The sequence below is a fragment of the Sesamum indicum genome, linkage group LG9 (assembly GCF_000512975.1).
Source record: "Sesamum indicum cultivar Zhongzhi No. 13 linkage group LG9, S_indicum_v1.0, whole genome shotgun sequence".
Taxonomy (NCBI): Eukaryota; Viridiplantae; Streptophyta; class Magnoliopsida; order Lamiales; family Pedaliaceae; genus Sesamum; species Sesamum indicum.
In genome coordinates this window covers 4,014,981-4,027,191 of record NC_026153.1, presented here as the reverse complement: position 1 = coordinate 4,027,191, position 12,211 = coordinate 4,014,981, and the positions used below count along the sequence as shown (strand labels likewise).

Here is a 12,211-nt window from a genome sequence, read left to right as displayed (position 1 = left end):
TGCTTTTATATTAGGTAGGGCTTTGGGTTGATTGCTTAGAAAAGTTTACCACCAATTGGGCCGATGCAGATTCAGCCCAATAAGCTGGGTCTATCCACGAGGCCCACTTAGTCATCATAATAATCCAGAAGATTTGGTTGGATTAAATGTGCGGACTATAATTTATTTTTTTTATCAAAAACGATAAATATTTCATTATATTACAATATGAATTAATAATTCTCAACTTATAAATAATTGTCAAAATATAATTAATAATAAATTACAATAGACCCACATAATCTGAAAGAAATCACAATATACATCAACGAAATTTAATTGAAGTTACTGTCTCACACGTTCGGCCAATGAGGGCTTTTGTTTAAATGGTAAAAATTGAGGCCCGAAACTTTTAATTCAACAAATAAATATGAATTCGAGCTTTATATTTTACATTAATTGATAATCTTTTAATATAATGTATTGACTTATAGATTTTATTTTTATTTATAATATTATTTCTAATATATTTTAAATATGTAAAAAATTTAGTTATTATGTGCACGTAGAAATGGTGTGCCACAATGGCTAACTATATACAAAAGAAAAGGTCTTCATACTCCCAAGGGTGGAAAATGACAACACCGTACTAATTTTTTGTAAAGCTAAAAATTTCCTTTAATTGATAAAATGATTAACTTATTCAACTCTTCAAACTTTACACTAATTGATAAATTAGTATTTTTTTTCTTTAATATGATGAAATTAATTTTTGTATACTTTATTCTTATATAATATATATTAAAGAGTGAAATATATTTAGGGTAAGTGTTATATTCGGTCCCTTAAGTTTTTGTTTAAAATTACTTTAGTCCCCCAAGTTCGTTTCTTGACTTTAGCATCTGTAAATTTTAATTTTTATTTCAATTTGGTCTCTCTGACCAAATATAACAAATAATTTTAAAATACTCTCTCTCTCTTCAAAAGTGATAAAAAAAATATCAAAATTATAAGTAAATTTATTGAACTTATCTAATATAAAAGTATGTTAAAAAATTCTGACTATTTTACCCTTCAAAAATTCAAAATTCAGCCACATTTCCATCGAAAAATGATAAGAGAGACCAAATTGAAATAAAATTAAAATTTAAAAATGCTAAAAAGAAGAAATAAACTTAAAGATTTAAAATAATTATAAACAAAAAATAAAATATAAAATATAATATTTATCCTATTATTTATTATATATATACAAAAATAACGTGTCACAACAGTTAATAATTAAAAAAAACATCGGACAAAACGTCCTCAATGGGTTTGGTGAATTTCATGAATTAGAGACGTAGTTGTACTTTGCAGTCCCCACCCCAACACCCCAGCCCGGTTTCTACATAGGTTGCCGACCACTTTATTCCTTTTCTATTCCGCGTGATATGTGCCCGTGGACCATATGAATTATAACGGACTCTTTTTATAATATATTTCAAAGTTTTTATAGAACATTGTAATATTTTTCAAAAATTAAAATCATAAATTATAAAATTACTATGTTAATAACTTATAAACAAATTATTTTTTCTAAAAAAAAAAAAAAACTCCTGATTTATTTTTAAAATTTTAACAAACTCCTCAAATTTTGACCGTATTAAACTTAAAATAAATTTTGAAATTTTATTTTATTTTAAACACTTTTAAGAATTTATTTTAGATTAAATTATTACATATTATAAAATATATGAATTCACAATAATTTTAAATGAGTTTACGAAATATTTTTCTTATTGAGCACACGAAATTACCAACTAGTCCTCCCACCATATCAATGGCTCACTTAAATAAATGGGGAAAGTGTGTTCATTTTGTACCATTGTATTATCTTATAAATAGTTTAACAAAAAAATCAAATTAAATATATATTTAATCTGCACATGCTTTACTGATCTCTATATTGACTTGATTATTGAAGGATTTTTACGGTCAGACCTCTGCGACTTCAACTGATCTTTGTAGTTTCGAGTTACGAATCAAATGACGTGGGCGTGGGTCGAAATGTAAAAAAAATTAATTCAGGGATATGAAATGAATTTACAAATTTACTATTTTCTGGCAAATTAAGTTAAATTAAAAAAAACGGCTACTTTAATTATTATTGAAAAAGTCAGATGTGAACTCGAGGAGTCAACGAAACTTAGCCGTTGAAATTTGATAAAGTAAATAATGGAAAAGGTTTATATGAATTATTTTTTATTTAATATTTTGTATAAATTATTGTAAAGTTCAATTTATCTACTGATGAACTAAGTGTATATTACCAAAATATTGTCAAATAAAACTTGAAAGTTCAATCGACCGAAGGAATCGAATTCATTTATCAAAACCTTACGCACAAAATAAATAAATAAATAAATAAATAAAAATAATTATATAAAAAAAATAAATAAAATTATGAAATTAAATAAACATTACATAATAATCATAAAAAACAATAAAACTATTACTTTTCTCCTTTTAATTTAAAGATATATATAGTTTAATATTGTATCATTTATGCCAACTAAAATAATTTATCTTTTGTGCAATACAATTTTGTATTTGGAGTTATTATTTAATTAGTTGCTATTGAAACTATATACTAAAATAGTATTTACTCTAACTATGTGATATATATTAAATCAGTAATTATTAAAATAAAATATTTATGGATGACACAAGAATTTATATATTTATAATTAAAAGTATGAAATAAAAATAAAAGTTTCCATTGGAAACTCATAACTTTTGGTAGAAAAATCAAGATAAATGAAAATTAAATAATTTCGAAACTACTGTATATATATTTATTTTCATAAAATCAAAAATAAAATTTTTTCATAGTTTGGATGAAAACATATGAATTTCAAATCATGAATTTACTCGTTTCTTGATAGAAATTTGGAATACTATTTAGGTCAGTTTTATGGGATAAAATTTAATTAGTAGAATGAGATAGTTATAATGATAAAATTTGAACATTTCAAGTGTTGGTTTGAGTCCAAGATTGATCAACGTATAAGTGTGAATAAGACCTTTCCTCATATATTAATATGTTGTGGGTGGAAATATAATTGTTTATAAGTTTGGGGGTGGAATAGAATTTCACACAACTCTATATAAACTCCTCTAAATTTGGGTGACTCTGCTTCATCGTCAATCCCACTAGCCATGGCCTCCTCTCCGCGACTCTCTTCTTCCCTCCTCCTCATCGCCGCCGTGGCTCTGCTCGTATCTCCGGCGACTTGCCAAACCTGCGAGTCACAGACCTTCGCTCAACGCAATACCAAGTTCTCCAACTGCACAGATCTACCCTCTCTCAAGGCCCAACTCCACTGGACCTACGACCCATCAGCCAGTCCCAATCCCACTATCAGTGTCGCTTTCATTGCCCCTCCGGCGAGGCCAGAGGGATGGGTGGCTTGGGCCCTTAACCCGACCGGCTCCGGCATGCTCGGGGCCCAAGCTCTCATCGCCTTCAAAGACACCAACGGATCCGCCGTCGTCAAGACGTACAATATCTCCTCCTACAGCTCCATCGCCGAGTCCACAATCTCGTACGAGGTTCTGAGCAAGCGAGCGGAGTTCTCCGACGGAGTGATGAGGATATTCGCCACGCTGGCGCTGCCGACGGGAGATGAGAAGGTGAATCAGGTATGGCAGGTGGGGCCCTCGGTGAAGGATGGGGTTCCGGTAAAGCATGATTTCTCTCCCGAGAATTTGAACTCCAAGGGAACTCTGCAGTTGGTGAGTAAGGCGGCGGAGGAGGATAAGAACGGCCCGGCGGCGGCGCCGACGAGCAGTAACGGCAGTGGGGCCCCCGCTGGGGCACAGAGCGGGAATGATTCTGGAGGTAGTTCGAGGATTTGCGCGAGCGTCTTGGGGTTGTATGGAGCTTTGGTGCTACTTGGGGTCTCACTCTTTTTGGGTTTTTAGATGTTACTGTTTTGATTTATTTTATTTCACACTTATATCAAAGTGGAAATTATTTGTTATATTTGGTAATTTTTAAATAAATTTAGCATAGAGATTTTTTTTTTTTTCAATTTCTGTGGTTTTTTGTTATCTTCACCTTTTTGAAGAAGGAATAACACTAATTTAATTTTGTTTTCTATTCAAATACATATATGAATATAATATTATAAAGTGAATTATGGACATTAAGAATAAAGGGTGTTTGGCTAAATTTATTTAAAATATTTTATAAATTCATAGATTTTATAAAATATTTTTAAAAAGATGTTAAAATGAGTTTTTAAAATATCTAAATAAAATAAGATTATACAATTTATAAGATGTTAATAAGATAAAAATTGAATTTGTTCGCTAATGCTTCGAACTCTTTATTTTTTCAGAAGAAGCTTATAAACTTCTAAAATATTATATAATGTCCACGACTCAGCTATCCATAAACCAAGTCGTAGACAACCTTTCTTTAATTTTACTTTTCTTCAAGTAGTGAACAATGTCAACGACTTGTAATATTTTTGTTATACCATCTAAACAAATTATAATTAATACAGAAGTAAATAAGGCTAATACATGTCATATTGTTGATTCGAAATGATTCGTGTACTACGTAATATTTTTTTCATTCCATCTACATATACAAAATTATTACAGTTTGTTTATTCATTTTTTTCTTTTATAATTTTGCAATTTGAATATTAGTCTCAATTACTACCAAAATAATATTCTAGTGCTCAAGTATTCACTTGAATGTCATATCCTAGCGTACCATTTTATATGGGGTGTACTACAAAATAACAGTAGTTGACCCATAATACTTGATTCAATAAAAATTGAACTTGATTTACTGATATATTTGTGGAGTTACACTGATTAAGGCAAGCTTTGACGAAAATATTATTTTTTAAAAGTTAAATTCCCTTATTTAGGTAGTTATATCAAATTAATCCTAATTTTTTTTAAAGAAAAAATAGGGACATGTCCCTCAATCACAATCATTGATATTCCCAACATACAAATAATCTCTATGGTGTAGAGAGGGGAATGCTTAATTAAAATCATGGTTGTGCAATACATGAACTCACAGTTGTTCTGTATTTTTCCACCAAATACAAAAGTTGTTCCCATTTTCTTTGTGGGAGTTGTGATGGTATCATTTCAATTTTGCACTTTTGGACTAAAATGATTGGGATTTTAGCATCATGTTCCCACAACCAATCAACTATGCCATGTGATGCAACATCTATTTGCTTGCTTTAAACTTCCATTTCATTTTTCTTTAAATAAAATTAATAATAGCATTACTAAATCTATTTTTTTTTTTCTCAAACAAAAGACAAAAGAGACCGTTTCGACTCTAAATCATCATCATAAATTAAGACATGTTTTACGGACCATGTTTTATGAATCAAAATTTAACAATATGAGAATCAAAACATAGAGGTCATGACGTATCTTTAGTCCCACTAATCATCTCGACAAATATTTGAACCCACCTCGTGAATGTAGTAACATTCAGGCTAATTAACCATTAGAGCACAATAATTGACACTACCCCTCACTTTACTGGTTAAAATATATACATATATATATATATATCATGTGAACTCTTTGTGTGTATGTGAAGTAGTTGGTTTAAAAATTCATTTGAAAATTAAATTTAAAATTATAAGTCAATGCTCACCACATATTTTAATTCGGCCCTATACTTTGTAGTAGATAATGATTCATATAATTAAAAATTCTCAAATAAAATTAAGATTAAATTACAACAAGTTCTTCTAAAATTTATCATAATTATAAATATTTTATCATTATTTAAAAAATTACAATTACTTTTTAGAATTAACGACCACCTAACAAATACTGTTTATAGTGGATTGTCATGAAAGAGTATTTGTTAAACGACTATTAATTTTAAGAAATATTTATAAATTTTTTAATAATGAAGGGGTAATTTTAATTATTACGAATCTCATTGAGCTACCGTAATTCACTCAAAAATCAAAAGAAAATAGTTGAAAAGGTCAAGCCGAGACGCCATGTGCATTAAAAAACCTAAAAAAAATCCGAATTTTAGTCCTCAATTAATGCCCTGTGATTACTTGTCGTTTTTCCATATTTCATCGGACAACATTTGACATAAGCCCGCACCATCAGGAATAGTGTCATACTTAATTCCCCAAACGTGGTCTTACTTTTTCACTAAAAAAAGATGCTAAGATTAACACGATAAAACAAAAAAATAATTTATATAGTATACAAAGTAATTTATTAATTACTTTAAATCATTTTGGTATCTCAGTATTTTTATAAGATTGATTGCTGATTTGAATGCAACTGAAATTCAGAAACAAGAAGACGGACTCAATATCACATCCAAGAAAAATAAACAAATTTATTTTACACATGTAATTACCCAAATTTCAAAATATTCAAAAATGTTGACTATAAATATGAATGTGTGGATCGGATTATATATTAATTCAAAATTTGATTGAATATGTGTACCAGTTGATTTTGCAACAATCATAAGATGGGCAGCTAGGATTGACATGATCACAACATAGGCCACATGATGTCTCCATATGGACCATACATATGTGCAAAAATTGTCACCCTCTATTAGGTAAAAATCCAGCACACTACTTCACTCCTATAGCTAATCAACATCATTTCCCTCTTCCTTGGTTGACAATGTCAATCATTCTTAACATGCATTGATATTTGTGTATTAATTGTGTAAGTTTTTTTTATAAAATTGTACTATTTTAAAATTATTTGAATAAGCAACGTTTTGTTCACATAGTACAATTGCAACTACATAATTGTAAGATTTTGAATTATAACTATATCTCCAAGCAGTGTATTTGGAATTTTGTAAAGAATCTGATTACATAAACATCCCATATAGGTACGGGAAATGTTAATTTAATATGCTTCAGCGAATGGCTGTATAAACTTTGCAACCGAACAAAGAGTGCGCCCGTAATCACAACATAAGGTGCTTGCGAGAGGAAAGTTTTTAACTTGAGGTTTGGTGTAACTCAGACTGGCTTACACGATGAGTGTATTATACTTGTCATATAATAGATGTACAGTTTAAGAAAAGAAATCAATCACGTAGCAAGCACGATAATACTTAGACTAAGAACGTTCAAACTTAACCAGACGTGATTTGAATAAATTTTTTTCAAACTTAAATTTACTTTGTAAAAGCATCATAATGAATTGGACTAAAGTGAATAATATAAATATCAAATAATTTATATATTATATGATTGATTTGAAATTGTAAAAAATTGAATAATTTATGATAGTTCAAAGTTAGGTGGAGGCAATGAGGGCACATGGCCTTAAATGGATATACAGAAAGTGGGAAATAGGCCCATTTTTAATGTGTTGGTCACAGCTCCAATTTCGTCATCATTACATGCAAATGATGTCCAAGTTCATGATGTAGTTTTTCTAGATCAGGACATGCCACATAATATCCAAATGTCTTAATTACCCCCATGCAAAGATCAATGGTCATAAATTCTTTTAGATTTGTTTAAGGATTTCCATGTCTTAAGTCACATGATGATAGCTAGGCCATAGCATTTCGAAATATGGGTGAATTTCAATTTGCCCCCTCAATTATGTGTTTGCTATCACTTTTTGCCCTTAAATTATAATATCATGCCTTTTTGCGTCCCTCCCGGCTCCCACGAAGAAAATATAATTTATTTTTTCATATTTTGCTCCTCTTCAAAATAGAAAAAGTTATATAATATAAAAAATTTAAATTTGGGTTTAATAATAGCATGGCTTTTGTAGTTGGATTTTATGTTTAGGTGTAGTATACAAGTTATTTATTTGATACATTATATTATTTTTTAAATAATTAGTACTAATAATTATAATCGGGTAGGTCGGTTGCTGACCCTCTTTTTTTTTTTTTTATAATAGGTACAGATGACACGTTATTTTAAAAAAAAATACAAGTGCACGTCATACAATCAAATTCCGGTGATTTTTTATTGAAAAATTAAATGATGAATTGATACGACACAAGATATGAATTTCAAGAATTATAAGGTCAAAAAATCAAGATGAGGATTAAAATAATTCTAAATACAAACTTTAAATTTAGTAACTTTGATATTTTATTTCATTCTAAAAATATGAGAAAAAAATATATGTTCTTGATTTTAACTATACCTTTCTTTATATACATAACTTAAAGGGGTAAAGTGACACTACAATATAGTTGAGGGGTCAAAATGTAATTCCACCAAAGAATAATATATATGCTCAAATTGCACTAAAGGCTAAAGGTGAATCAATTAATTCTTCACCCCTTTGCCTTTTTTTTTTCTTTATGAAAAAAGATTCAATTCCTTTACTTTTTTTAGTCATACAAACTAATCCCCACTAGTTTTTAAAAGAACCCCTCCAACTTTATTCAACTTTTTGTTGTGATTTTACTATTAATTTTCTCTTAAATGTAAAATAATTATTTCAACTTTGAACCAAACAGGAGACGGAATTGTCTAAAATGTACAAATAACGTCCAGACCTGTTGGTTAAAGTGGATGTCTCATAGATAAGTACGAGGTCATGATCGGGTTCCACCAGACATGTGATATTTGTTATATTTTATGTGAGTTTATCGTAATTTATTATTTTATTATTTGTGCAATTCAGAATATATTTATGTATTATTTATTTTTGAAAATACTAATATAATGGTTAATTATTACCTCTATTTATATAATAAAGATTCATCTATAAGATATTGTCAAAAAAGACTATTGGAGTCCATACTTAAAACATGTGAACATATAGAATGAATGTAGAGATCCATTGAAGTAAGAGACCATGTGACAGATTCTACTATAAGAAATAATCTACAAGGAAAGGTAGTTTGGTTTGATTTTTAGTGTCTATTAATTAAACACTTGTAAATTTTAAAATTGTGTAGGTTTAATTTATTATTATTTTCTCAATTTATATATATAAATAAATATATAGTTAGATTAATGTATTTAAATTACACATTTTTATACATAAAAGAAAATGTATTCTTTTAACGGTTAAGGATCGATGATTTGGTTCTATTTTCGTTTTCAACTCATATTGGTCATAGTAATTATTGGTTAGTTATAAATATTTAATGTGTGGTATTAGTTTACTTTAATGATAGTTGTAGATCCATTATAATAATATTTATTTTTAGTGTTATATATTTATATTTAATATTAATATATTATTGATGATTAAAATTCATAATTTAATTGTAATCGATTCGTTAAAAAAATAAAAAATTGAATTTTACTGTTGTTTGATGTTCATGTGTTTTTCTTTTGAACTAATATATTAAAAATGTATATATATAAAATTGCACTCGTTCCTCACAATTGACGATTTGTGACACCACATTAAATTTTAAAATACCAATTATACCTTTAAATATTTTTACCAATAAATTACCTATTTATTTCAAATAGTTTTCATCATTTTTTAACTATCAATATACTGTTATATTTATCCTCTACTTTCACGCATATTCATCACTTGCCTTGTTTTTAATTATATATTCATCTTTTTTTACTTTGAAAATTTACACGACCTACTTTGTGGTTCCACTCCCACACCCATAATGAAGTTGGGAATAAAGCATCAGCCTCCAAGGAACATGAACGCGTGTTTGACAATCTAACAACTATCCTTGTAAAAAGTGGTAAACTTGTGATGCGGTCAGTCTTCCACGTCCAGAATAATTGAAAAGTGCTTAATTATTTATGTTGGGGATGAAATCATAATGAATTCTTTTACTAATTAATAGAACACGAGGACTCCTTCTTTGCTACGTGGTCGGGGGAATCAAGAGATTTTTTTACCAAGACCCTAACGATCAAGTCAGATAATAACTTCTAAAAATTAATTAAAAAAATACTTTGTTAAATAATAAATATCGTATTTGGAAAGTGTTTGTAATAATATAACAACGTGAGTTGAAAATATGAAACGAAAGTAATAATAACATAATATTTACATGATATAGAGAATCTTCAGACATCAACCGTCGCTCGAAATATGTTTCTTACAAGAACAATTTCATATAAATTACAATAAACATTCAATGATCATAAACTGTTTACATTAGAAAGTTTGTAAAGTATTGTAAAATTATAATTCGCCCCAATATTTCTTCTCTTGGCTAAGTAGAATGCTATTGTTGGGTTTGGAATTTGGATGCAAAATTGGGCCAGGTTCTACACTCCAACAAATCAAGCCTTGTCGAAATATGGATTAAAATTACTGTTATGCCCTTATGAATGTTCCATCTCTAGGAATCGTCGGAAGCAAAAATGGATTAAAAAAAGAAAAATCAAGTGACAATTTTAATATCATGACAAGTGGTACGCATTAAGCAACAAGAACACTTATTTTGTTACGATAATGAGTTTCATAATTTTGATAGTTATAAAAGTTGTTATTAACAAGAACTAGTGACGTTTGATCTTAACGTTGTTACTAAAACCTATCAATGACGAATATATAACGACAAAAATATAGTTGTCGCTATAAATGTGCTACTGATTATCAGTAGTGACAACTTATGGAAAATTATTTTTACTTATAAGTTTTTTAATATAATATTGTACAAAACTGAAAGATTATTATTACTGAATATATGCTTTCAGTAGCAATTTTGAATTACCACTACAATATTTTGTCATTAATATTATCTTTTGTTGCACTGCACATATGGGTGAAGTATACTAAAAGGATATTGAAACAAGGATATTGAAACGGACAACATCTCACATAAAACTAGGGATGACCTATACCCATTCAGTTTGGGGCAGATTTTTAATCGAGTCCCATAGCGAGTTTCGGGTGTATCACAAGTCGACAGCATCCTTAAAAAACATCAAATTATATATTTTTTAAAATTAAAATAGACAATATTTCGTATAAAATACTAAATACGACTCACAAACACGCGTCAAGTCAATTGAAGAAAAAAAAAAAAAAAAGCACGTTTTGAGGGAAGGGCACAAGGAAGATTTGGACAAAAAGACATGAGCATAATGAAAGTGAAAGTAGTGGAGTGGAAAGGAGAAAATTATGATAATGGGAGGGACCAACAACAACACAGACTTCTTACCAAAACACTCTAAAACTGAACTGATATGGACTTCACCCAAACTACTACAGTTGAAATCAGTTTCTTCCACTTGTGTGCTCAAGTCTTGGACTTTTACATCTTCAAAATGTATCCCTTTTCTCTTTTACTTGCTCCCAATTTTTCTTCATGTTCCCATTTATGATCACCTTACCATAAAATATCATTTCACACTTCAATTATTATTATTATTAAGGGTTTTTTTTTTTAATTTTCGTTTGTAGTTGGGATTTTTTTTTATTATAAAATAAGTATTATTGTCGCTTAGTTATTATTGTACATTTGTCACTAATAATTCGTATGATCTTTTTATCGTTAATCATAATTACTGACATCTTATATGCAAATTTTGTCACCAATATAATAAGGATCATTACTTCGACAAAATAAGAATTATTTTTATTTACATATAAATTAATATTAATTCTTTAGAGTTTTTTCACACTAATCTCTCTCTCTCTTTTGGCAATGATTCCACATTAGTGAATGAAATCATTTGTTTAAAATACATTTGTCATCAGTGAATGAAACAAAACAATTAAGAACATATTATTTGTAAAATACTATGAATATAGTAAAAATTGATAAATAAGTGTTACAATGAGTGATTATTATTTTAATTATTCATAATCAAGTTGCTTTGGATACCATGGCTAGGGGTATTATAGTAAAATCACATCACAATAATGGTCCACCATAAGAACAACTATCATGCAAAAGTTGGATTCCATATCAGGCTTCACAATTAATGTTTGATCAATTTTCCTTTTAAATTTCTCAATAGGTAATTACTGGTTCGTTTAGTTCAAATTAGAGGAAATAAGAAGTGAAATGGGGAGGGAGAAGGAAAGAATAATAATTTTCCTTCAAATTGTTTGATATGCTTTGAAGGGGAGTAAATCTCAAATACTTTATCTTATTTGGTACGAGTAAAACAAATTGAGAAGAAAAAATTAATTTTTATAATTTTATTAAATAATCCTTTTTTTGATCTTGTATTAGGAAACAATTGAATTAATATTATACTAATATAATTTAGTATATCAAAAAATAAAA

At 28.5% G+C, this 12,211-nt stretch overlaps 1 protein-coding gene across 1 annotated transcript; it reads left to right on the top strand.

Moving 5' to 3' along the window:
• On the top strand, positions 3,141-4,037 carry LOC105170532 (auxin-induced in root cultures protein 12). The gene has a single exon (XM_011091330.2). It carries the CDS (start codon positions 3,181-3,183, stop codon positions 3,943-3,945), a length of 765 nt encoding a protein of 254 aa, XP_011089632.1. The 5' UTR covers positions 3,141-3,180; the 3' UTR covers positions 3,946-4,037.